The following is a 27,874-nucleotide window of genomic DNA, read 5'->3' as shown; positions in this document are numbered from 1 at the left end:
TTTAAACTAGATCCTGTTCAGACATGTTATATTAAGTTTAGTATGAGTTTATTTTGGTGCAAAAACAAATAAATCCATGCATAGTTTTTTTTCATAATACACATTTTCCATGAACTTTTCAAAGGCTCCTCCTGTAAGAAACTCCTGCAAATTAATGATAAAAAGACAGACAACTCAATATTCTTAAATGAGTAGAAGTGTGTACCTCAAAGAAAGAGAATATCCATACGGCCACTAAATGTAAAAGGTGTTTGTTCATCATGCTTAGGTATCAAGAAGCCAAATATAAGCCATAATGAAATACCACTATACCTCCACCAGAATGTCAACACCGAGTTTTGGTGAGGATACAGAGCAAATGGAACTCTCATACATTGCTCATGGGAATGCAAATTTGTACACCACTTTGGAAAAATTTTTGGCAGTATCTACAAAGCCAAACATACACATACTCGTTGAACCAGCAATTCCACTCTTGAGTATGAACATTACAGAAGTGAGTGCTTATATCCACTAAAAGACATGGATGAATGTGTTCATAGCAATTACAGTAATGGCCCTAACCTGATAAAAATTCAAATGTTCATCGTGAGTCGAATGAATAAATAAATTGTGAATGAATGATAGTGATATAATAATGATACAGAAATAAAAATGAACAAACCACATTCAACAACATAGATGAACTCACATACAAAATATTGAAAGAAGATAGACATAAAAATAATATATTGTATGATTTCATTTGTATGTAGTTCAAAAACAAGTAGAACTAATCTGTGGTAAAATTCAGATAGTCATTTTTAATGAAGTATTGATGGAATGGCAGGAGGAAGCTTTGTGGAATGCTGGAAATGTCTGTATCTTTAGTTGATGCTTATGTAAAAATTCATTAAGCTGTATATGTAAGATTTATGCACCTTACTGTATATAAGTTATCTCAAGAATAAATAAATGGGTTGGTTGAGAGTTATATCCATATATCAGTATACAGAATGATGGTGAATAAAATAAGCTTGATATTTGATTTTATAGGTATCAATAAGAATTCTTGGGTGGAACATGTACATGGAATATAGAATTTAAGTGAAACTTTGGTTAAAAATATGTAATATGCTGGTGTGGTGGCTCACACCTGTAATCCCAGCACTTTTGGAGGCCAAGGCAGGCAGATTGTTTGAGCTCAGAAGTTTGAAACCAGCCTGGGCAACATGACAAAACCCTGTCTCTACTAAAAATACAATGGTATTTGTATTTTTATATTAGGGAAGCATCTTTTAAAAAGTAATTAATTAATTAATTAAAAAGGTCTTGCTGCATTGCCCAGGCTGGTCCTGAACTCCTGGTCTCAAGTGATCCTCCCAGCTACTCAGGAGGCTGATGTGGGAGGACTGCTTGAGCCCAGGAGGTTGAGGCTGCAGTGAGCCATGATCGCGGTACTCCAGCCTGGGCAACAGAGTGAGACTCTTGTCTCAAAAAAAAAAAAGGTAATATAATGTGAATAATAATAGTAGTATAGTAGTCAAAGTGCCTGTTTGCAGAAAAAACAACTAGAAAACAAAAGTGAAGGAGATTTGGGCTATTTGCATTTCCTAAATAAATTATATCATACAGAATATCATCATCATAAAAGTCAATAGGTTTTCTGGGGAGAAAGTACCATGTTTGTATATTTCAGTGTCTAGTCAGAACAATATAAATAACTCTAGGTATTTCCCAAAATATGGTGTACAAAATACTGCAGTCATACAAGATGTTAATATGTTTTCTTGGGGAAAATACCATGTTTGTATATTTAAGTGATCTATCAGAACAACAGAAACCACTCTAGGTATTTCTAACACTGAGCCATTAACACAGCGGGTAGTTTGCAAAAGTGTTAGTGGGGCTGAAGAGACAAAAAGGTGAATGGATGCTACCCAGATATCAGTAAGTACTGGAAGCTGCCAACTCCCAAGGCTGGAGGAGCAAAAGGGAAAGGAACATTGCCCAGATCCCATGAGTGCTGTGCTGCTGAGACTTCTAACACCACACTGCCACTGCTGTTTTGCAGGAAGCTAGGAATTCCAGTGATCACACAGGATTCTGGGAGCCACAGTCCCATTTTTGCTGAACTCCTGGCCTCAAGAGATCCTCCTGCCTCAGCCTCCCAAAGTGCCAGGATTACGGGTATGAGCCAGTGTGCCCAGCCTACATCTACCTCTTTACTTCTGGATTTCTCAAAACCTTTCATATGCTACTGTGTTCAAAAGAGAGTTATAGTTGATGGCACTTCTCATTTTATATGATTAAAGATGTATTATTTTCCCCCACAGAACACATTTGTAACATCTGATAAGACCTCAGACTAGAATAAAAACAGAAACAAACAAAAATGCTATTGTTGTTGGAGTATAATAAGGACATAGAACAGCAGATTATATAAAAAATGCTTCCTTATCTGAGTGGCTCACACCTGTAATTGGAGCACTTTGGGAGGCCGAGGTGAGAGGATCACTTGAACCCTGTTCAGGACCAGTCTGGGCAATGCAGCGAGACCTTGTCTACAAAAACTTTTCAAATTAATTAATTATTTTTAAAAAGATGCTCTCCTAACATAAATTATAAACATTTCAGAGGGGCAAGTAAAAGTGGCATGTAAGAATCCAAATATACCAACATTCTGAAAACTAATTATCTTAAAGGGATACTATTGACAAATTCTTACATTTTTTTCTTTCTTTCTCTTTTTTTGGAGACAGATTCTTACTCTTTTCCCAGGCTGGAGTGCAGTGGCATGATTGCAGCTCACTGCAGCCTCCACCTCCTGGGTTCCAGAGACTCTCCTGCCTCAGCCTCTTGAGTAGCTGGGATTACAGGCGCCTGCCACCACACCCGGCTAATTTTTGTATTTTTAATAGAGACGGGGTTTCGCCATGTTGGCCAGGCTGGTCTCAAACTCCTAACCTCAGGTGATCTGCCGGTCTTGGGCTCCCAAAGTGCTGGGATTACAGGCGTGAGCCACCGTGCGCAGCTAAAATTCTTGCATTTTTTGAGTCTTGTGTTAATGGTCATTTATTATTTTGGTAGCTCATTATATGACCACCTTCCTCTTTGGGAGAGTCACAGGGGGAAATATAAGGAATGCCAGTCTCTGTTTACTACATGGAAGCTGCAGGGGAATGATAGCCTTTCTCCTTTTTTTTTTAGACAGAGTCTTGCTCTGTCTTCCAGAGTGCAGTGGCACGATCTTGGCTTACTGCAACCTCCGCCTCCTGGCTTCAAGCCATTCTCCTGCCTCAGCCTCCTGAGTAGCTGGGATTATAGGCAACTGACACCACGCCTGGCAAATTTTTGTATTTTTAGTAGAGATGGGGTTTCACCATGTTGGTCGGGCAGGTCTTGAACTCCTGATCTTATGCAGTCCACCTGCGTTGGCCTCCCAAAGTGCTGGGATTAGAGGCACGAGCCACCCTGCCCGGCCCAGCCTTTCTCCTTAATTCTGGTAGCTAGAGCATGGACTGTAACATGAGTACAGTTACTTTATCTACAGAGACATTGTAAGTTCAGAGGCGTGAGAGTTAGCATCCAGAGGCAGCAGACACCAGCAGCACAGCTGTTTCTCCCGCAGGATCGTTGCCAGCAGAACATCCTACACCAATGGCTCTTTGGGCAGGATCTTGGCTGTGCTTTGTCTGTCTAGCTTCATGCCCAAGTTTGGTAAGTTTTCTTGCTTATTGTGCAACCTTTAACCCTTCCCCAAATTATTTTTCTCCTTAATGGAGCCAGATTTATTTTCTGTTGTTTGCAACCAATAACTCTAACTAAAACATTCTTAGAAAGTAGAGAAAACCAAAATGGCAAATAATATTCAAAAATTTTTTTCTAACCAACAAGAAAGAAAAGATTGGTTATATGGGAGAAAGTTACTATGAAATAATAGCATTCTAACAGAATGTATAGGTTTAAAAAAGCAGATTTATAAAGATTCAGAAAAACACTATATGATATGGTTTGGCTGTGTCCCACCCAAATCTCATCTTGAATTGTAGCTTGCATAATTCCCATATGTTGTGGGAAGGGCCTGGTGGGAGATAATTAAATCATGGGGGCAGCTTCCCCGACACTGTTCTTGTGGTAGTGAATAAGTCTCACGAGATCTGATGGCTTTATAAGGGGTTTCCCCTTTCTCTTGGCTCTCTCATTCTTTCTTGCCTGCTGCCATGTAAGACGTGCCTTTGCTTCTCATTTGCCTTCCACCATGATCATGAGGCCTCCTCAACCATGTGGAACTGTGAGTCCATTAAACCTCTTTCCTTTATAAATTACCCAGCCTCGGGTATGCCTTTATTAGCAGCGTGAGAACAGATGAATACAGCGTATGTAACAGAAAAAAGGGAAAAATTATAAAATGATATCTGACTGTATAAATGTGAATAGTCCCAAAGAAAAGGAAGTAGGGGAGATATGTAAAGAGACTGGGATGGCTGCAACAAGGTGCTCTGTAAACTGCCCTGATATACAATGAATAGAAGAATGAAAAGAGAATGTGTCTCAATTTAAATGTGTCTGTAAGGAGAAGGTAGGTATTATGGTCTCCATCTTGATCTCATCTTCAGGGATGATGTACTCATTCCCAAGCTGCTGGAAGTGCTGGCTTATAGGTTCATCCTTCATTTGAAACTGCCCTTGGCTGCAGGGGACCACCTTGATCCAAGATTACAATGCCTCCCAGGTGTGGCTCATGCAAGGATAAAAAAATCCTGGCCCCGGCTGGGGTGGTGGCTCATGCCTGTAATCCCAGCATTTTGGGAGGCTGAGGTGGGCAGATCATGAGGTCAGGAGATCGACGCCATCCTGGCTAACACGGTGAAACCCCGTCTCTACTAAAAATACAAAAAAATTAGCCAGGTGTGGTGGCAGGCGCCTGTAGTCCCAGCTACTCGGGAGGCTGAGGCAGGAGAATGTCATGAACCTGGGAGGCGGAGCTTGCAGTGAGCCGAGATCGCACCACTGCACTCCAGCCTGGGCAACAGAGTGAGACTCATCTCAAAAAAAAAAAAATACATATATGTGTGTGTGTGTGTGTGTGTGTGTGTGTGTGTGTGTGTGTATGTATCCTGGCTCCTTTCCCTAATTTGGGATAACTCTAAAGAACCACTCTAGCTCCAGGTGTGTGTGTGTGTGTGTGTGTGTGTGTGTGTGTGTGTGTGTGTATCCTGGCTCCTTTCCCCAATTTTGTGTGTGTGTGTCTGTGTGTGTGTGTGTGTGTGTATCCTGGCTCCTTTCCCCAATTTGGGATAACTCTAAAGAACCACTCTAGCTCCAGGGCAACCTGTAGGATCAGCTAGGCCTCAGTTACAACCACTCCTCCCACTTCTCCATCTGCCTCATCCTCCCTTGTTTTCTGCCTTACAGGTGTCTCTTCCCAGATCACTCTCCAATGAACCTTTTGCATGAAACTGCTCATCTCAGAAACTGTTTTTAAGACAAAGATACAAAGATTGAAGTCCAAAATAAATGTAAACTTGTAAATCTTCTTCCCTTCTTCTCCTCCTCCTCTTTCTTCTTCTTCTCCTTCTTCCTCCTGTGTTCCTCCTCCTCTTCCTCCTCTCCTCCTTCTTTCTTCTTTCTCCTTCTTTCTTCTTTCTCTTCCTTCTTGTTTCTTCTCCTTCTCTCTTCTTCTTTCTCCTTCTTTCTTCTTCCTCCTCCTCCTTCTTCTTCTTCCCCCTTCTTTCTTCTCCTTCTCTTCTTCTTCCTCTTCCTCCTTCTCCTCCTTCTTCCTCTTCTTCTTCTTCCTTCTCCTCTTCTTCTTCCTTCTTCCTCTTCTTCCTTCCTCCTCCTCTTTCTTCGTCCTCTTCTTATTCTTCTTTCTTCTTCCTCTTCTCCTTCTCCTTCTTCCTTCTTTTTCTTCTGCTTCCTTCTTCCTCCTCCTCCTGCTGCTGCTTCTGCTGCTGCTTCTTTTTCTTCTTCTTCTTCTTCCTCTTCTTCCTTCTTCTTCTTCCTCCTTCTACTTCTTCCTTCTTCTTTTTCTTCTCTCACTCCCTTCCCTCCTCTTTCTTTCTTTCATTCTTTATCTTTCTTTCTTTTTCCTTCCATCCTTCCTTCCCTCTTTCTTTTCTTTTCCTTTCTTTCTATCTTTTCTTTCAAAGTGTGCTCTTGCTATGTTGCCTGGGCTGGACTCAAACTCTAGGCTCAAGTGATTCTCCCACCTCAGCCTGCCAAGGTTGTACTCCAACGGTAGTTTTTCGTTTGTTCTTAGTGGGCCATCACGTACAGCTACTTTTACTTATATACTTACTTTTTAGTATGATGAAAACTCAAAAAATATAATGGTTCATGTTTATAAATATTTTTTGTATTCAGTCCTGGCTGGGCCAAATAATTAGAGCTCTGTGCTGAGGGAGGGATTGAATATACTCAGTGCTTCTTAGTCAATGTGAATTTCTCTGGAGCACATTTAGGCAATGCTTATTTTCTCATAATGCTCCCCCAATCTTCCCCCTTTTTTTCATTTTACATATTGTTTTGAATTGGATTTCATAGAACATAGGTATTTTTTTCTTCCTTTTAAACTGTTCTATTAATTTTCTCCTTTCTTATTCCCAGCGAAGAGCCCTGATCCAGGTGAAGCGTGTAAACCTGGCACGTGGAATTCCCAGCAAAGAAGCTGCAGGGATCGGGATAGGGCCTGGGAAGTGTCTGACTTACAGAAACCCACCATGTCTTGTTCTCTGCTGGAGACCTCTGCTTCTCCATCTTGTGAACATCCACAGGCCCCCTGCACCGTAATCTTGCCCTCTTACTGTTGACTCAGTCTTCATGGAAGTGTAAGTGCCCTTCCTTCTGCTCATGATATTCCAGGGCAGGAGATGAGGGGGCTGAGTAGGGAAGAAGAGAAGGCCCAGCTGCTGTCTGCTCAGACCCAGGCTGACCTCTGCCCTGGGACTCAGGCTGGGACTTGTATTTTACCATAAAGGCCCTATAACAAGTGGTGGTTGGATTTTGGTGTTAGATCAGCTGTGTTGTGAACTGACTGGGATTTTCTGCACTAGCTTTTAATCTAATTGTTACTTGGTTACATCGATTGTTTCAGCTCTTTCATAAGCAGCTTGAGGAACCACTTCCCCAAATAATCTTGGGTCTAAGTCTGAAACAGATGAAAGTGAAATCGCTGTGCCCATGGCTGCACATCCACTCACTTCTGCCTCTGCTCTCTGAAGCATCTTAGGGTGGGAGTCCTAGGAGCTCACTTTGAAAACTGCTCATTAACATGACTGTTTACTTTCAGAGCACACCCTAGTCTTAAAATTGAGCTTGCCTGTTTGTATATAATAAATTGCTTAAAACTTGCTGGGATTGGTGTGTATATATGGGCCATATATGAAGCCAGTGGTAGGAGAAAGCAGAATGGACAGATACTTACCTGATGTGATTTAATGGTGTGTTGAGAAATTCCATGATGAAAATCCACACCCCCATTCATTCCTGAAGTTCCATAGTCAGTAATGCATTTTATTTCACTGTTAAGCAACTGCCTTTTGTGAAGCTTTTTTTTTTTTTAAAATAAAAATATCCTCATGAAGGATATCCATTAAGTTGTTGTAACCTTGGAGTTGATCCTTTTGCTTCCTTACTTGATTAAACATCTGGGGTTAATGAATCCTCAAAAGGACAAATGGAAGGAAACAGCCACATCCGTACGTCATAATTTTGTCTAGGACTGGCCCTGACTCTGTATGCATTTGTAAAACACATGTGGCAATATCTCTTGTATTTAACTGGGAGACACCTTGCTTTCTCCTTTGGGTGCAGGTAGTTCTGAGGTATTTGAAGAGAGCATCTCAAAAGGAAATTTTACTCTTCTTAAATATTCTTTTAGTACCAAAATATATTTTATTACTGTATCATGGTGAAGATGTATGTGCCCATATATACTAATGGGGATTTTCCCGTAAGCATGAGTTATTTAAAAGAGATAAGAGAATCAGAAACTCAATTCAGAAACAATATATGTATTTCAACATATTGTCTACAACTTGTTCCTGTTGGATAACAAAATAATAAATTGTGGGCATTTCTTATTTTTTAAATCTTAACAACAAAATATTGCAAAACCGTGGTTCATTCATTTACTCAGCAAACATTCATAGAGTACCTACCATGTGCTACTTGGTTTCAGCAGAAAAAATCAGTCATCAGGGAATATTTGAGGTTGTCCAGTAACTGAGGAAGGAAGGCAGAGAAGGGTGGAGTGCTAGATGGGGAAGAATGGAAGAAGGAGGATAGGAGAGAAAGGATGGATGGAAGGAAGTCCTTAACACATGGTTTGTTGTTTTTAATTACACTCATGTTATCTAGTTTGATGTTCTTTGTTTATATAATAATTAGCCATTTGGTGCTTTTATTTTTTCTGGTGTGCTATAATTTGAAATCAGTTTTAACTTGTTTTTGTATTTGTTTCTTTTTAGTATAAAAGAACTTGTGTGGATTAGCTTGCTAAATACATCCAAGATTTGAAGAACTGAAAACAAAATCAGTATTAAACCTGCTTTTTAAAAATGTAAGTGAAGTAACTTCTGGCCATGGTTCATTTCAGACCTCTCTAAAGCCTGCAATTACCTCTCAGTGTATGTGAATTTTTTTCCAGGAGTAAAGTTACTTGACTCTAGTGAGTCTACTCATTAAGTCTAGGAGTGTTTGTATCTGCTCGCCCTTTTAAAACCTGTAAATTCTAAGAGTAGTATGAATAACATAGGTGGCTGTAAGATTTAGACGCGGTGTGGCAGGCAGTGAGCAAATCTTCATTTGGCACTGAGAAGGAAAACACAGAATTGGTAGAACATAAAATAAAAAGCACAGCCCTCTTCTCAAGTCATTCATCACTCTTCACCTCACAGACCATTTCACTACCTTATCTACACCAGCGAGAATTGCTAGTTGACCCATTAATGACCCAGTAGGCTTAGAATATGAGGTGTTGGTTTCTCACAGGCATATTTACCCACTTTCTCCCTATTTCTCTGGCTCAGTAATAATAACTACTATTTATTGAGATGGTGGCATGAGCCACCATGCCCAGATAATTTTGTATTTTTAGTAGAGACAGGGTTTCTTCATGTTGGTCAGGTTGGTCTACGAAATTCTGACCTCAGATGATCCACCCGCCTCGGCCTCCCAAGGTGCTGGGATTATAGGCATGAGCTGCCACGCCCGGCCGAAACTTCGGTTTTTAATTTAAGTGTAGTGAATACTAACAAGAAAAGATTTTTTCTACTTGCCTCATCTTAGACTGAAACTCAGAGGAAGGATGAAGGGAGACATTTGTCATTGTGTCCTTGGCATGTCCCTCCCCAGGGTGAGTCAGTGAAGACACTCTTGGTTGTCTGAACTGGTTTACTTAGTTCACAAGAGACCAGTGGAGCTGAGATTTGTGGAAAAATAGGGTCATTTTGCACAAAGGAAATTTGTAATTTTATACATTATACTTTTTTTCCTTTGTTTTTTTTTTTGTTTTTTTTTTTTTTAAAAAAAAAGACAGTCTCAGTTCATTGCCCAGGCTGGGGTACAATGGTGCGATCCTTGCTCACTGCCGCCTTGAGCTTCTGGGCTCAAGTGATCCTCCCACCTCAGTCTCCTGAGCAGCTGGGACTACAGGCGTGTGCCACCATGTCCGGCTGTTTTTAAAATTTTTTGTAGAGACAGAGTCTTGTTGCATTGCCAAGGCTGGTCTTGAACTCCTGTCTTCAAGTGATCTTCCCACCTTGGCCTCCCACAGTGCTGAGATTACAAGCGTGAGCCACTGCTCACGGCAATACTTTCAGTCTTAGGTGTTCTGGCAACTGGCAAATATATGAAATTTCATTTGCCTAAGAGTGCAGGCAACACCCTAGTCTCTCCTTTGTGCCAGTGGTCCTTGAGTTCATGGATGATAGTGGTGAACGCTGTCTGGTTATACCACTTTTGAGGCCGAATGGACCCAGGCACAAGAATGAGGTGGGAGCCCCTTGTCCAGCTTCATCTCTGTCTTCTCTTCATTAGGCCAAGGAAGGCTGTGGGACTGTATGGTTAGCTATTCACTCAGGCTTGCCTGTATCATCACTCCACCCTGTAGTGTAGTGGTTTGTAAGTAGGCAATTTGTAGCCACTGAGATAATGTCATCCCCAAAGAAACGCATCTACTATGGATTTATCCTTTGCGCCTTTTTCTCTGTATCCTTTTTGCAGTCTTTGTCACTTTGATTATTATGTGGGGATTGGGGCTTCCTATCTTCTGACCTTCTTTTATGAACTAAACATTATTTTAGGGAATTCGTAGTAAAATTCTGAAAGCACTGCTTGGGGATGGCAGTCTTATTTGGGATTGTGTCACATGTTGTTTGTTTTGTGCTTAATTGGTTCATGATAACTTGGACAATATATAAATGATCTTGGTTTCATCATGTAACTCACAAAATGTTTTCTTTTCCATTTTTTTTTTTTAGTGCTTTCTCCTTTTCCTACCAAATATCTAGGCTCACTTTTACCATCAGATAGAGATTTAGTTGGGCTTTTAGAACTCTCTCATCAAGCAGATACTTTGTGTGTGTGTGTATGTGTGTGTGTGTGTGTGTGTGTGTGTGTGTGTGTATGTGTGTGCGTGTGTGTGTCTGTAGTTTGTGGGCTGTTAGAAGCCATTTGCTCATCTTGTCAAAGCCATAGCAGTCTTTTCATTCTCAGTTGCTTCGCTTTCTCCTCACCTCTTAGGAAATTGGCAGCTAATGACTTTGATTTTTTTTTCCTCTATGAGACAGATATGCTAGTGTGTAACTGTAGACAGAGGAAGAGTTTGCACGTTTAGCAAATGATCAAATAAGTGGTGTGTATGTGTGTCTGTGCATACATGCTGGCTCTATAACTGAGCAAGTAGTCTTTTTTCTCTTAAGTTTCCATACATTTATACATTTAATTAGGAGGCCTAAGTATCTATGATGGCTTTTAGATATGTAACCTCAACAGTTTTTTGAGAAGGGGGAAGAGTGTCCAAGATAATTTTTACTCTTATTTAGTGGATGTGTGGTTTAATGTTATGGTATTTTGGGGAAACTTGGCTTCTGACTCCATCGTTTCAGTGAGCCATGGTTTCCCATTGCTTCAGGAGTAGAGAAATGGGGGAAGGCATTTCAATAGTTCTTAAATCCATTATTTAGCAGTAGCTCAAGTCTGTGTGCATAGTAATCAAAGAAATGAGATTGGGTTCCCTGGGTGTGGTCTGCATTCCTTCTGTACTGTAGCGCTGTTCTAGTCTCCTGGTCAAATCACAGCCCAGAGCTGCTTCAGCCAAGAGGAGACTTAAATTAGGGATGTGCAATTTACAGCCATTGTAGCAGGATCCATTTAGTCCCTAGGCAGAAGATAACATGTGCTATCACTGTAGAAATTATAGCAGCTTTCCGACTGAAATAGCCCTGAGAGTTTCTTGTGACTATTACCTTGAGCTAAGGTGTAATCCCTTACCAGTGGTGTAATCCTAACTACAATACAACAGTTAATTGTCTTCTGTGTTCTCATTTGTGGTTCAGAACACAAACTGTTACTGTTCCATCAGCTTTTCTTGTTTGTCGTTTGTTTTTTACCTGATTCCTTTCCTGTTTAATAGTAGTTATATGCTTGGCTTGACATAGTTAGGCTATTTGGTACTGTGATATTAAGATATTTTAGAGGAAAAGGTCATCAGCTGTCTTTCTGGACTATTCTGGGCATTTTGTACTCTTTTTAGATCTAACTCTTCTTTTTTTTTATTTTACTTGAAGTTCTTGGATACATGCGTAGAACATGCAGGTTTGTTACATAGGTATGAATGTGCCATATTGGTTTGCTGCACCTATCAACCCGTCATCTAGGTTTTAAGCCCCACATGTATTAGGTATTTGTCCTAATGCTCTCCCTCCCTTCTCCCCCCACTCCATGAAAGGCCCCAGTGTGTGATGTTCCCATCCCTGTGTCTATGTATTCTCACTGTTCAACTCCAAATTATGAGTGAGAACATGCAGTGTTTGTTTTTCTGTTTCTGTGTTAGTTTGCTGAGGATGATGGTTTCCAGCTTCATCCATGTCCCTGCAAAGAACATAAACTCATTCTTTTTTTTATGGCTGCAAGTATTCCATGGTGTATATGTGCCACATTTTCTTTATCCAGTCTATCATTGATGGGCATTTGGGTAGGTTCCAAGTCTTTGCTATTGTAAACAGTGCTGCAATAAACATAATGTATGCATGTGTCTTTATAGTAGAATGATTTATAATCCTTTGGGTATATACCCAGTAATGGGATTGCTGGGTCAAATGGTATTTCTGGTTCTAGATCCTTGAGGAATCACCACACTGTCTTCCACAATGGTTGAACTAATTTACACTCCCACCAACAGTGTAAAAATGTTCCTATTTCTCCACATCCTCTCCAGCATCTGTCATTTCCAGACTTTTTAATGATCGCCATTCTAACTGGCATGCGATGGTATCTTATTGTGGTTTTTTTTTTTTTTTTTTTTTGAGACGGAGTCTCGCTCTGTCGCCCAGGCTGGAGTGCAGTGGCGCGATCTCGGCTCACTGCAAGCTCCACCTCCCGGGTTCACGCCATTCTCCTGCCTCAGCCTCCCGAGTAGCTGGGACTACAGGCGCCCGCCACCACGCCCGGCTAATTTTTTGTATTTTTTAGTAGAGACGGGGTTTCACTGTGTTAGCCAGGATGGTCTCGATCTCCTGACCTCGTGATCCGCCCGCCTCGGCCTCCCAAAGTGCTGGGATTACAGGCGTGAGCCACCGCGCCCGGCCTTATTGTGGTTTTGATTTGCATTTCTCTAATGACCAGTGATGATGAGCTTTTTTTCATATATTTGTTGGCCACATAAATGTCTTCTTTTGAGAAGTGTCTGTTCATATCCTTCGTCCACTTTTTGATGGGGTTGTTTGTTTTTTTTTCTTGTGAATTTGTTTAAGTTTCTTGTAGATTGTGGATATTAGCCCTTTGTCAGATGGATAGATTGCAAAAATTTTCTCCCATTCTGTAGGTTGCCTGTACACTCTAATGATAGTTTCTTTTGCTGAGCAGAAGCTCTTTAGTTTAATTAGATCCCATTTGTCAATTTTGGCTTTTGTTGTAATTGCTTTTGGTGTTTTATTCATTAAGTCTTTGCCCATGCCTATGTCCTGAATGGTACTGCCTAGGTTTTCTTCTAGGGTTTTTATATTTTTAGGTCTTACGTTTAAGTCTTTAATCCATCTTGAGTTAATTTTTGTATAAGGTGTAAGGAAGGGGTCCAGTTTCTGTTTTCTGCATGTGGGTAGCCAGTTTTCCCAGCACTATGTATTAAATAGGGAATCCTTTCCCCATTGCTTGTTTTTGTCAGATTTGTCAAAGATCAGGTGATTGTAGATGTGTGGTGTTATTTCTGAGGCCTCTGTTCTGTTCCGTTGGTCTGTGTATCTGTTTTGGTACCAGTACCATGCTGTTTTGGTTAATGTAACCTTGTAGTATAGTTTGAAGTCAGTTAGTGTGATGCCTCCAGCTTTGTTCTTTTTGCTTAGAATTGCCTTGGCTATACAGACTCTATTTTGGTTCCATATGAAATTTAAAGTAGTTTTTTTTTTTTTTATCTAGTTCTGTGAAGAAAGTCAATGGTAGCTTGATGGGGATAGCATTGAATCTATAAATTACTTTGGGCAATATGGCCGTTTTCATGATATTGATTCTTCCTATCCATGAGCATGGATTTTTTTTCCATTTGTTTATGTCCTCTCTTATTTCCTTGATCAGTGGTTTGTAATTATCCTTGAAGAGGTCCTTCATGTCCCTTGTAAGTTGTATTCCTAGGTATTTTATTTTCTTTGTAGCAATTGTGAATGAGAGTTCACTCATGATTTGGTTCTCTGCTTGTCTCTTTTTGTTGTATAGGAATGCTTGTGGTTTTTGTACATTGATTTTGTATCCTGAGACTTTGCTGAAATTGTTTATCAGCTTAAGGAGGTTTTGGGCTGAGACAATGGAGTTTTCTAAATATGCAGTCATGTCGTCTGCAAACAGATATTTTGACTTTCTCTTTTCCTGTTTGAATACCCTTTATTTCTTTCTCTTGCCTGATTGCTCTGGCCAGAACTTCCAGTACTATGTTGAATAGGAGTGGTGAGAGAGGGCATCCTTGTCTTGTGCCAGTTTTCAAAGGGAATACTTCCAGCTTTTGCCCATTCAGTATGATACTGGCTATGGGTTTGTCATAAATAGCTCCTATTATTTTGAGATATGTTCCAACAATACCTACTTCGTTGAGAGTTTTTAGCATGAAGGGATGTTGAATTTTATCGAAGGCCTTTTCTGCAACTATTGAGATAATCATGTGGCTTTTGTCGTTGGTTCTGTTTAAGTGATGGATTATTTTTATTGATTTGCATGTGTTGAACCAGGCTTGCATCCCAGGGATGAAGCCGACTTCATCATGGATAAGCTTTTGATTTGCTGTTGGATTTGGTTTGCCAGTATTTTATTAGGATTTTTGCGTTGATGTTCATCAGGGATATTGGCCTGAATTGGTGTGTGTGTGTGTGTGTGTGTGTGTGTGTGTGTGTGTGTGTGTGTGTGTCTGCCAGGTTTTGGTATCAGGATGATGCTGGCCTCATAAAATGAGTTAGGGAGGAGTCCCTCATTTTCTACTGTTTGGAATAGTTTCAGAAGGAATGGTACCACCTCCTCTTTGTATCTCTGGTAGAATTTGGCTGTGAATCCATCTGGTCCTGGGCATTTTTGGTTGGTAGGCTATTAATTACTGCCTCAATTTCAGAACTTGTTATTGGTCTATTCAGGGATCGACTTTTTCCTGGTTTAGTCTTGGGAGGGTGTAAGTGTCCAGGAATTTATCCATTTCTTCTAGATCTTCTAGTTTATTTGTGTAGAGGTGTTTATGGTATTCTCTGATGGTAGTTTGTATTTTTGTGGGATCAGTGGCGATATCCCCTTTATCATTTTTTGTTATATCTATTTGATTGTTCTCTCTTTTCTTCATTATTAGTCTGGCTAACGGTCTATCTATTTTGTTAATCTTTTAAAAAAACCAACTCCTTGAGGCTACGATTTTGAGACCAGCCTGGCCAACATGGTGAAACCCTGTCTCTACTAAAAATGTAAAAATTAGCCTGTGTGGTTGCGCATGCCTGTAGTCCCGGCTACCTGGGACACTGAGGCATGAGTGTCGCTTGAACCCAGGAGGTGGAGGTTGCAGTGAGCAGAGATCATGCCACTGCACCCCAGCCTAGGCTACAGAGTGAGACTCTGTCTCAGCAACAACAAAAGACTATATAGAGCACACTCTCACTCTCAGAAGTCCCCCAGAATGCACAATACTGCATATAGTGACTATGCCTGTTCTTGTTAGTTTGGAAGAAGCAGAACAATCTGTCACTGCTCAAAATAAAAGAAAACGTCAAAACAATTTGAAGAAATTATTAGCATTATAAGTGTCAGGCTGTTCTTGATTTGTGAGAAACAGAAATTTACTATGTTTTGAAGGTAGACATGAGATATTCAGGCTTTGAAACTTGCAAACATTTCAAAGGACAGAGGACCTACCTCCCCATTTGGCAAAAATTATTCTTTTTAATCTCAGCAAACGCTAGATAAACTCCTGAAATCTTACATGTTCTGGAAAAATACCTCGATGCTAGTCTGCTTTCAACTGAACCAATTTGGCTTTTTATAGTTAGGACTTGAAGGATGAATATTTACCAATCTGTGAGACTGAAAATTCTTTGCAGCCAGCTGTGAACCCAAAGGCAGGTGCCAGGATGAATGAATGAATCCAAATTAAAGAATTGCCCAGTTTATATTGCTTGAGAAATCAAATTATTATCTAAGTTTTGTTTAGAGTAAATGTTTAATGTTTTAAATATATATATATATACCTCATAAGCTATTACTGTCATACAAATATAGCAGATATAATACTTTAATAGAGATCTATACTACCTACTTACTAGAACTTTTTTTAATATTTTCCCCATCTTTGCTTTCTCATTTTCTCTTTCTCTCTTTTTTCCTGGACTAATTGAAAGTAAGTTGCAGATATCATGACACTTCTATCCTTAAATATTTCAGCCTAAATTTCCTAAGAACCCAGGACATTCTCCTACATAGCCATATATTCTCATTATACCCAGCAAATATTCAGTCATATTATCTAATGTATACTCCACATTCAGAAAAAAAATGCCCTTTACCATAGTTTTTGTTTTGCTTTTGGTTTTGATCAAAGATTCCATCAAAAATGGCTCACGCCTGTAATCCCAGCACTTTAGGAGGCCAAGGTGGGCGGATCACCTGAGGTCAGGAGTTCAAGACCAGCCTGACCAACATGGAGAAACCCCATCTCTACTAAAAATACAAAATTAGCCAGGTGTGATGGCACATGCCTGTAATCCCAGCACTTTGGGAGGCCGAGGTGGGTGGATCACAAGGTCAGGAGATCGAGACCATCCTGGCTAACAAGGTGAAACCCCGTCTCTACTGAAAATACAAAAAATTAGCGGGGTGTTGTGGCGGGTGCCTGTAGTCCCAGCTACTCAGGAGGCTGAGGCAGGAGAATGGCGTGAACCTGGGAGGCGGAGCTTGCAGTGAGCCGAGATTGTGCCGCTGCACTCCAGCCTGGGCAACAGAGCAAGACTCTGTCTCAAAAAAAAAAAAAATTGCAAAGAGCAATTGGTTGTCATGTTTCTTTCATCTCTTTTATGAACTCTTTTGTCTCCCTGTCTTTTTTGTGTTTTATTTTGAGTTTTATGATGTTAAGATGTTTTAAAAGTCAAAGACAGTTGTCTGGTAAAATGTCCTGTTGTCTAGATTCATCTAACTGTTGGTGTCCTCATAATTAGATTCAAATTAAACATTGCTAGCAAGTGTACATTGCTTCTTTTCAGAAGGTGCATGATATTAGCTAGGCTAAGTTTAATCACTTGGCTAAGTTGGTGTTGACCAGACCTTTCCATTGTAAAGGTGCCTAATCCTCTTGATAACTAAGAAGGCACCTGTGGGGTAATCTTAGAGAGCATGTGCATGTTTTTTTCCCTGACAGTGATTCACCCAATGGTTTTAGCATCTATTTTTGATCGTTATATGAATCAATTATTAAGTTGCTGGTTGCAATATGGTACTAACTTGATTTCTAAAGTCATTTTACTGAAGAAAAATTCTCCTTTCCATCCCCATGTTCTGCTTGGGGAAAATCTTGGCCCCAAAGATGCATGACAGAAGGATTGATGAAAGTGAAACTTAAAAACAACTATCCAAACACACATTAACTATGAAGATGTTTGAAGGGTTTTCTTTTCCTTTCTAAGTAGGTATGCAGGAAACCTGTATCTTAGAATGAGAGCTCTTTATTTTAGAGATTTGTACTTAAAATTATCTTTATTGATGCAGATGAGGGAAAACTAAATAAATTGCCATTCTGATTTTCTTTTGGACTGAGAGAATTCAGTACTAATGAGATGAATTTTCTTTCAGTGCCACAATCTGAAAAGCTATGATGTATACCATACCATTTGAAAATGTCTTAGAAGTAGTTCCTTATAAAGCATATTATATTGAAATCAAATGGGCATTAAAACCATGGAATTCCTTTGAAAGGTGGAATAAAGCAGAAATTGTTTTGTCTTGGTACTTCTTGATCTAGGCTAATAATGCTTTGGAGGAATTTGTCCTGAGGCTTTTTACTCATTCTGCTCATGACTGGCTCACTTAGTGAGTGTTATCTGATGAAGATCTTATTTCACTTCTGAAAGTATAGCGTTATTCTATTTGTTTGAGGTATTAGTAGGTAGCAGGAAAAGATTGACTCCAGGCATTGCAATATAAAACCCACCCGTCCATCTTGAAATTGGTGGTGTCCTGCATGCTATATAAGTTCTCCCACTTGCAATTTATAATGAGGAGACGTATTTTTGAAGCAATTAACTGTTCCTTTTAAGTCAACAAAATTGTTCTTTATTATTGGAGTAAGGACTTTAGCACTCTCCAGGAAATCGTTTATAATTTGCTTCATTTTTCTTTTGTTTCATAAGAGGATTTTAGACACTATTCTTGTGGCCAGTTAGACTTGGACCCATGCATCCTCTTGAGCCGTGAATTTGCTAGTCTCAATCTCCTGGGCTCAAGTGATCCTTGAGCCTTGGCTTCCCAAAGTGCTGAGATTATAGGCATGAGCCACCGTGCCTGGCTGATAACATATTTGAAACTATAATGAAGAGATACTGAGATTATTTCCTATTTTAAAATACTTTGTCCTGCTTTCTAATATATAGCATGACAGTCAACCTCAAAGGGTATGGAAAGCTTACTTTATTGTAAAGACTTGCAAAGCACACTGCTTAAATTTTAGGGACAGGTTCATACCTGCCAAGCAGGTTTATAAAACACTGATGAATAAACACAAGTTTGCCAGAAATCTTACTAAAGAACAGTGCATCTTATTCAGTGTAGACAGTCTTCTAAAGTATTTTGGTTGAGTTTTTCTTAGAGCTTAATAACTAGACTAAGGATTAAAATAATAAAACTAGTTTCAAGTCTCTTGAGAGTAAGATATGTCATCTTTCAGGCTTATCATAGCGTCTAGTCTAAAGCAACAGTAAGGCTCCAGGTATATTTGTTTGATTACATTTTCAATTTAGTTTCTAAATTCCTTTAGTATTAGATTTCTCAATCGATAGGTTGCCATCTCACTTGATGTCTACTTGATGGCCATGTTCTCTTCTTGTCTGCCTCCTTTTTCATTCCTATTCTTGATCCTACTGACCAGTCACTTTTGACTTAAAGAATAGCAACTCTTTAAGCTGTTGTATTTGACTTTTTAAAAATTATAAAGACAGGATGTATTAAAAACATTTAAAGAATTACATAAAGAGAGCTAGATTACTCAGTACTAAACACTGTGTTAGGATTTTGGTTTTTCATTGTTTTTTTTGAGATGGAGTCTCGCTCCATCGCCCAGGCTGGAGTGCAATGGTGCTATCTCAGTTCCCTGCAACCTCTGTCTCCTGGGTTCAAATGATCCTCCTGCCTCAGCCTCCTGAGTATCTGGGATTACAGGCACCTGCCACCACACATGGCTAATTTCGTATTTTTAGTAGAGACAACATTTCACCATGTTGCCCAGGCTGGTCTCAAACTCCTGACCTCAAGTGATCTACCCACCTCGGCCTCCCAAAGTGCTGGGATTACAGGCGTGAGCCACCGCAACTGGCCCACTGTGTTAGGATTTGAAATAAAAAGGAACTAAGACCTGGTGCTTGTCCTTGAGAGCTCACAGTCTACAGGTAAAATAGATCTATAAAGAGAGCTGAAAAGTACAGGTCATGGCAAGAAGGTGGCAGGGCAGGGACTAGGGGACAGCTAAAGGAGGGTCATGATCCTTTACCTGAGGGATCAATATAGTCCCATAGAAACCCTAGAGCAGGATCTTTAAGGATGAGTTTCCCAGGCAGTCAGGGAATGCAGAGGGAAATCCCTATGGTTTTGTGTGTTGGCTGCAGTGAGGAGCAAGAGGGTCCCCTTGGGGAACTTGGTAAGTATAGATTTTAGAAAGGTTTGGGAGAAGGGCAACATGGCAGATGTTACTAGATGTGGTAGACGTGCCAAGTTTGGGAAGGAGGTGTATGGGTTGGATCTAGACAGAAGCGGATATAAGTCGGGGAACAGGTGTGGTGATAGGACTCCAAATCTTGGTGAAGTCAAAGAGCAGGCAAAGGTGGGGGAGTGTGTTCAACTGAGTTGTGGGTTGGGCAGGTGTTCTCAGGGAGGCGGACGAAGTGAGAGGTCTTGGGGTGTGACCTTGAGCATATATTCCTAAAAGGGCCCTATTTTTTATCTCTCCCTCCTACTGTACTGTCTTTCCTGGGCCATACTCACCACACTGTCTTTCACATGCATTTTTAACCAGTCAAGATCTCATACCTCCATTCCATACTAATTAAAGTCAGTTAAAGTCCTCCATCTTAAATAATCTCATTTGTAACTCAAAGAATCTCATACAGGAAACCTTTTACAACCAACCCCCCACCATGCTGAATGGGTTATTTTTTTCATTAGAACTCAGCGTTTACTCACTATAGAGTATTATCACTCATACCCTTTATAATCATATGTTTGCCTGACCTTATGTCTTAAATAAGTTGCTTGAGCCTAAAGATTGGAGGTTTTTTTGTTTTTGTTTTTGTTTTTTTTGGCAAGCTTGAAAAGTATCTGGCACTCCTATTTGCTAAATATTTGTAGAAGGAAGGAAGAAGAGAGGAAGGAGAGGGATACGGAATTGAAATTGAGGAAAGGAAGGAATTTGAAACTGAAAAGTCATATGCTTTGCCACATAAACTCTGAAGGTCACACAGGATGGTAGTGCCAGCAGAAGAAGGAGGACGTTGAGTGAACCTGTGGTTGAATGAGGAGGATGGTAGAGATGCTGGGGAGGTGAGAGTCAGGACAAGAAGGCTGAGGGCAGCCTTCCTCAAAGAAGTTGACATTTAGTGGAACGTTCAATGACAATTGCAAAGGAGTTTCAGAGGGCAGAATGGAATGGGTTGGGAGAGGATTTGGTTAAGATTTGCTGAAAACCCTGAACTTTTGGTAAATACTGCTCTGTGTGGGAAATGTTTCAATGAGAATTGACTCTTAATTAACTCTCACTCTTGGATATCCCTTGAACAAGTTGTCTGGAGAGTTCCTCAGGAGAATGTCTACTTGCAACAACAGTAATAATATTTATCAAGTGCTTGTGTTACCTCATAAACTCTCACACTAACCCTGTGAGGTATGTATTATTATCTTCCACATCTTTTGAATGAAGACAGCTAGACTTAGAGTGGTTAAGAAGTGTTCACAGTCGTCACATTGCTCCTAAGTGGGCCACTACTACAGCCAAGGCAACACATGCTAGAACCTGTCAAGTACCCAGAGAATATCAGAACTGCTGTCCGATCTCCTGAAATTGAAATTAATTTCCTCAGTGACTCAATACCCACTGCCACTCACTCAAGCCCTGCAAGTTCAAGCCAAATCATCCTGCCACTGCAGGAATCTGATGGGTCACGCTGCTGCCTACTGAAAATGGGGATTTGGGTTAATGATAAAATAGGTTAAAACACATAAAATAGATAAACTAGGGTAAAATACAGTAAGAATGGGTGAGAGGAGAGAAAAAGAATACTTCAGTTTAGGAAGCATAATACTACTTAAAATTTCCTGAGAATAAATTTGTCTTCTGGACAACACATATACTTTCTTTTCTTTTTTTAAATTTTTCTTTAATTTTTTATTTTATTTATTTATTTTTTTGAGATAGAGTTTTGCTCTTTTGCCTAGGCTGGAGTGAAGTGGTGTGATCTCAGCTCACTGCAACTTCTGCCCCCAGGTTCAAGTGATTCTCCTGCCTCAGCCTCCTGGGTAGCTGGGATTATAGGCGCCCCCCACCACGCCAAGCTAATTTTTGTACTTTTAGTAGAGATGAGGTTTTGCCATGTTGGCCTGGCTGGTCTCAAACTCCTGACCTCAGGTGATCCACCTGCCTGCCGTGGCCTCCCAAAGCGCTGGAATTACAGGTGTGAGCCACTGCGCCTGGCCCACATATGCTTGAAATGTGAGTCAAGATGGTGTGCTGGGAGAGGAAGATGTGGGGTAACAAGAGCATTTATTTTGTTTATTGAGGAAAAAATAAACTGATGGGGATTATTAATGGAATCCTTATTATGGATTATTTTAAACTTTCCAAAAAGTTTAAAAATCTGTCTATATGGGATGTCCTAATTCAAGGGTTTCTTGAGGTTGAATTCTCTTGCCTCTGTGAAAGAGTCTTTTCGTTGGTGCTGACCGATGGGGACTCTTGGTGGCATTCACAGGGTGATCCCTCCTCAGCAGAGAGGGGAGAATATGCTGCCTCAGCCAGCTGAAGGCCCACCCAAAGTTCAGGCAGCACTGGGCCTGTGTGTGGGAAGGAGTGTCATCCTTCTCTGGCTTCTCTGACAGGATTGAGGAGATCTCTGGAGCGCTTGTCCTTTGGCTGGCGGTTGCCTGGCTTATCATCTGCCACGAAAATGAAGGATGTGTTAGGTAGGAATAACCATGACAACAGCCAAATCAACATTTACTCATTTGTGGAACCCACATCCTTTTACCAAAAATAGCCCAAGTATCAATGCAAAGTTTCAATGCTCATCAATACTAAACATATACGTTTTTGGTGGGGAGGGAGATATAGTTAGCCCTTCTCCTTGCTTGCTACCCTCTTGTTTCCCTCAGCATTCCCAGTCTTTTCCCTACAGCTTCACCCTGACTCCTTTCCTTGTTGTCTCCCACTGGTATCACGTCAGACCCCCTGGGACCTGCCTCCTCCCTGTGGTCATAAGATTCTGTGGTTCAACCCAGGCCTATCCCTTCCTGTCCTGTGAGGCATCTCTGCTCTCCTCAGCCAGCTCATGTCCCTTAAGCCTTAGAGGAGTCTGTGGAGACTACATAACATCTTTATTTTCTGGTGGCTTGCACTTGGGCAGGTCTTGACAAGCATCATGTTCTTGATGACTGACCTGAACCATTTCCGGAGGGGAGCCACTGGACAGCTGGAAATCTTTCTGAACAGTTTCAGGAAATACAGCATCATCATCTTTCAGATTTTCTAGAAATGTCTGAAACTCTTGCACAAGATTACTCAGTTTGCCAACAGACAGTTTTGTTCTCTCTTTTGGTAACTTGTCTATCCACAGGTTGTCTCCATTTAGAAGCCTATTAGCTCTTGAGTCTGTGTTATCGGAGCTAATGTCCATGTCCCAGGCCAGGAAGATGCTTAGTTTGCAAAACTGCTCTGGTTCATCCTGAATTTGGTCTTGTCTCTTCATGCATCTCCCTATCCTTTCAGTCCCCCATGCCCCTTGGATGGGAGGAAGAAAGTGGATGGAAGGACCCTTGGAAGGTGCGTCTTCCCAGGAGGTTGTGTCCTCACAGGGGGTGTCCTCACAGGGGAAATAGCCCACAGAGAGGCTCAGGTTGGAATTGGATTTGGAGCTGTCATCCTCTATGTCGCTGTTAGAGGATGAATATGCCATGGAGTTCAAAGGCACAAATCTCTCTCAACTTGAGAAGCTTCAAAAAAGAAAAAATAGGTGGGACTAAGGAGAAGAGAATCATAGTACTTAAGCAAAAACATTATCCATTCCCTTCTCTTTTTTCTTTTTTTTTTTTGAGACGAAGTCTCACTCTGTCTCCCAGGTTGGAATGCAGTGGTGTGATCTTGGCTTACTGCAACCTCAGCCTCCCAAGTAGCTGGGACTACAAGCACACGCCACCACACCTGGCTAATTTTTGTATTTTTAGTAGAGATGGGGTTTCACCATGTTGACCAGGCTGGTCTTGAACTCCTGACCTCAGGTGATCCACTCACCTTTGCCTCCAAAGTGCTGGGATTATAGGTGTGAGCCACCACACCCAGCCCCATTCCCTTTTCTATTCAGAACTACCCCATTTAGATAGAAGTATTATCCAATAGTTTTTGTTTGTTTTTGTTTTTTTTTTTTTTTGAGATGGAGCCTCGCTCTGTTGTCCAGGCTGGAGTTCAGTGGTGTGATGTCAGCTCACTGCAACCTCCGTCTCCTGGATTCAAGAGATTGTCTTGCCTCAGCCTCCCGGGTAGCTAGGACTACAGGCACATTCCACCATGCCCAGCTAATTTTTTGTATTTTTAGTAGAGAAGGGGTTTCACCATGTTAGCCAGAAAGGTCTTGATCTGACCTCGTGATCCACCTGCCTCGGCCTCCCAAAGTGCTGGGATTACTGGCGTGAGCCACCAGGCCTGGCCAGTGTTATCCAGTTTTTACAGTCTCTCAGTGAAGGGCAGAAGAGGCAGCCCTCTCCCTTTTAAAACTTATTTCATTGTATTATAATCCTCTCTACTAAGCATCTCCACTTCTCATCATTTGTCCTACTATGGTTGTAAGATCTTGTATCATAAAAGAAAAGGATGATCATTGTATAAAATTGGAAAAATATAGGAAAGTATGAAGATGAAATAAATATGCTGTAGTCCTACCTTCTAAAGATAATGATAACTATCAAAACATTTTGATGGACTTCCTTATCTTTTCTATTTATATAAACACACATATACATATCTGTACATTTATACAATATGTCCACATATACATATACATATATGTAAATGTGGATATGACATAGTTGAAACTGAAATTATTTTATCCCATAGCCTACAACAAACATATATATGGTTACTCTGCAATTTTTAACCACTTCTTATTAATGCTAAATAAATCTGTAATAAACCCGCTTTTCCATAAATCTTTGACTATGTCTCTTATTTTTCTATATGTAGGATTAATGGACCAAACCCCATAAATATATTAAAGTCTTGTCGTAGTTGATACCAAATTACTTTCCAGAAGGTTTTGGTATTTAGATGCCCATCCTCCCACCGTCTGATGACACTGTTTAGTCCAGCTTTTTCTGTGAAGCCCCGGAGTAAGTAGGGCTGGAAGAATGTGCACGTGCATGCATGCGTGCACGTGCGCACACACAGACACACACACACAAACAAAAGACTGTCACACCCTGCTCTAGTGGCTGCCCATGTGGAAGAAGTGCTGCTAACTCCTGAGGCAAAAAAAGAAGACACGAGAAATCCTTCACATCCCGAGTCTCCGTGGCTAAAAGTCCAGCTGTCAGAAGTCTGTGTTCTGAGACTGTTGGTTACCATGGCAACAGAAAGAACCGAGTTAGAGCCAGGAATGTGGAAAGAGAAAAGGAAAAAAGGGGACAGAAAGCCACAGAATCTATCCCTTTGTTTCCAAAATATTCTATGCCCATACCATCCTAGGCTGAAGAGGATCCCTCTTGAGTGTAGAAGGACGAATGCATGGAGTTTACTTCTCTCTTGTCAGGTGGCAGATGGTTCCCGTCCTTAGGAGATTTAGAGCTCTAAATAAGGGGCGTGGGTATAAACATACACATACATACACACACACAGACATGCTTACAAATGGAAAGCAGAAAGCCAAGAAACACGTATCTGACCTACCTATTGGATTCATCAATTTTCTTAAGATCTTTCCCCAATATTTGTCTCTCTCCATTTCCATTATACAAGATTGCAGTTAAAGTTTGCCATGACTCACTCTCAGGTTTTTCACTGTAGAACTGGCTTAAATTTGTATATTCTGTTAAATAAGATGTTTAAGGAATTCTGATGACATGATAGAAGAAATAGGCAGAGTTAGAGTTGGAAAGAAGCAGCTTCTACTACCCAACAGAGGCAGCCTGGCAGGTGCCCACAGACTGCTGCTCACAACTACCCTGAGTGATTGTGGACCTGGATTAATCCTGGAAGGTGTTTAAGTCAGAAGCCACATGTTCCCTGGCATTTATTTATTTATTTATTTGAGATGGTGTCTCACTTTGTCACCCAGGCCAGAGTGTAGTGTCATGGTCTGAGCTCACTGCAACCTCCACCTCCCGGGTTCAAGCGATTATCCTGCCTCAGCCTCCTGAGTAGCTGGGGATTACAGGCATGGGCCAACATGCCTGGCTAATTTTTTGTGTTTTTAGTAGAGACGAGATTTCTCCATGTTGGCCAGGCTGGTCTCAAACTCCTGGCCTCAAGTGATCCGCCCTCCTTGGCCTCCCAAAGTACTGGTATTACAGGCGTGAGCCACCCACCATGCCCGGCCCCCTAGCATTTATTTTATTTTATTATTCTTTTTTATTTTTAGAGATGGGGTCTCACTCTTTTGCCCAGGCTAGAGTACAATGATGCCATCATAGCTTACTGCAGCCTCAAACTCCTGGCCTCAAGCAAACTTCCTCAGCCTCCCAGGTAGCTAAGATTACAGGTGTATACCACGATGCCTGGCTAATTTTCCCTAGCAATTATTTAACACTTATTATATGCCAGGTCTTGTACTAAGCACTTTATGTGTGTCATTTTTCAATCCTCACAGCAACTCAATCAGTTAAGTATCATCATATGCCCCATTCAATAGAAGGAAGACCCAAGGCATGAACGGTTATATAACTCTCTCTTTTCCCCAGTCATAAACCCAAGAACCTGGATTCAAACATAGGTAGTCTGGCTTCAGAGCCCATATCCTAACCTCTACACACTCTTGTCTCAGGAGGCTGACCACCCATCTCCTCCTGGGAAGATTCCTGGAGGAGTTGCTCCAGGCCAAAATAAACCCATGTTCTGGTTCCTTGGAAGAAAATCCTTTGAGGGGAACAGCTTGTTCTAAGAGACTTGCAAGAGGTACATATGGTATACAGGACTGGCCTAACAATGGTGTCCACATTTGGAGCAGGCTAAAATGAGATTTAAAATAAGTATTCAGCTTCCTCTTTGGCATAATGGGATCTGGAGTCCTTGCTCTGGCTTTTCGTAAAAACTCAGTGACTGCCTTCCAGAACTCTGAGCACCTAGAAAAGAATTTATAAGTAGCTTCCTCTCCATGCAGCTAGAGTGGAGGTGGGGGGGTGGGTGGGCAGGGAACTATGTTTTGTCATTACTCACGGAAATGGAGCACTTTGAACTGAATATAAACATTTAAAGAAGAAATGATTTCCTAACCTATACCAGAAAAGTTTAGAGTGATCTTGAGGATAGAAGAGCTTCAAAGGGGGGCAACCTCAGAGAAAACTTGAAATTTTACTTATTTATACCATTTCTCTACAATATATTTGTAGAGATATTGTATTAGTCTGTTCTCACACTGCTAATAAAGTCATACCGAAGACTGAGTTGTTTATAAGGAAAAAGAGACTTAATGGACTCACAGTTCCATGTGGCTGGGGAGGCCTCACAATCATGGCAGAAGGCAAAGGAGGAGCAAAGTCATGTCTTACATGGCAGCAGTCAAGAGAGAGAGCATGTACAGGGGAACTCCCTTTTATAAAACTATCAGATCTCGTGAGACTTATTCACTATCATGGGAACAGCACAGGAAAGACTCACCCCCATGTTTCAATTACCTCCCACCAGCTCTCTCCCAAAACACTTGGGAATTATGGGAGCTACAATTTGAGATTTGGGTGGGGACACAACAAAACCATATCAGATATATTCTCTACAATCTGTGTGTGTGTGTGTACACAGCTTTTAATACGTACAACTCAGGTCGTCAAAGTGCTTGAAACACTTTTTTGCCATGATTAATCTCTTTTTTGCCAGAGAAAAATATATAATCATTTAGGTTTTTCTTTCTAAAGCATCATAGAAATAGCAATGACACACATCATTCTTAGGATGGTATGCTGAGGAATGTAGTCAATTCTAAATGATAACTTTGCTTTCACTTCCAAAAGAAGATCGGGGGATTTGGGAGTCCTCATTAACAATACAGCTCATGTTAATTTCTTTCTTAGGGCCTTTATTTGACTTGCAGGTCTAGCTTCTCTTGGATTACAATTATTACATTATCTAAGTAGTATAAACTGCCTTTTCTCTTGAAGCAAGATCAACTATAATAAAGATTCTTGAAGTTTTAGAAATGATAGTATGTTGTGGATTTATAATGTTTTAGGCCTGAAGCCAATAATAACTAAGAATTGGAACACTTCCTAAGATCCATTTGAGTTTATGGGATTTGGAACCTAAATATGCAGAGTAGGAAGTTTCTAATTTAGAAGTTAAGCAGTTGTGATGCATAATTTTATGTGTCAACTTGGCTAGGCCACGTGGTGCTTAAGTATTTGTTCAACATTATTCTGGAGGTGTCCATGAGGGTATTTCTGTATGGACTAGTATTTGAATCAGTAGACCCAGGAAAGCAGATTGCTCTCCCCAATGTGGGTGGACATCATCCTATCTACTGAGGCCTGAGTAAAACAAAACACTGAG

At 40.7% G+C, this 27,874-nt stretch overlaps 1 protein-coding gene and 1 pseudogene across 1 annotated transcript; one reads left to right on the top strand and one right to left on the bottom strand.

Moving 5' to 3' along the window:
• Nucleotides 1-27,874, top strand: part of LOC109029170 (liprin-beta-1-like) — a 100,698-nt pseudogene that overhangs the window by 24,818 nt on the left and 48,006 nt on the right.
• Nucleotides 21,642-24,719, bottom strand: C10H12orf71 (chromosome 10 C12orf71 homolog). The gene is made up of 3 exons (XM_004052898.4): nucleotides 24,597-24,719; nucleotides 22,566-23,118; nucleotides 21,642-22,065 (listed from the first exon to the last, which is right to left on the bottom strand). Exons 2-3 carry the CDS (start codon nucleotides 23,079-23,081, stop codon nucleotides 21,772-21,774), a joined length of 810 nt encoding a protein of 269 aa, XP_004052946.1. The 5' UTR covers nucleotides 23,082-23,118; nucleotides 24,597-24,719; the 3' UTR covers nucleotides 21,642-21,771.

The sequence above is a fragment of the Gorilla gorilla genome, chromosome 10 (assembly GCF_029281585.2).
Source record: "Gorilla gorilla gorilla isolate KB3781 chromosome 10, NHGRI_mGorGor1-v2.1_pri, whole genome shotgun sequence".
In the NCBI taxonomy this organism is placed as follows: domain Eukaryota; kingdom Metazoa; phylum Chordata; class Mammalia; order Primates; family Hominidae; genus Gorilla; species Gorilla gorilla.
The sequence above is the reverse complement of the archived record's forward strand: the minus strand, read 5'-3'. Positions and strand labels throughout refer to the sequence as shown.

Excerpts from the sequence above, each read along its gene's own strand:
- C10H12orf71 (XM_004052898.4), bottom strand. The coding sequence starts at position 23,081 with ATGGCATATTCATCCTCTAACAGCGACATAGAGGATGACAGCTCCAAA. Across the intron at positions 22,066-22,565 it reads CCCCTCCGGAAATGGTTCAG|ATGATAAGCCAGGCAACCGC; the intron begins GTCAGTCATCAA and ends TTTTCGTGGCAG.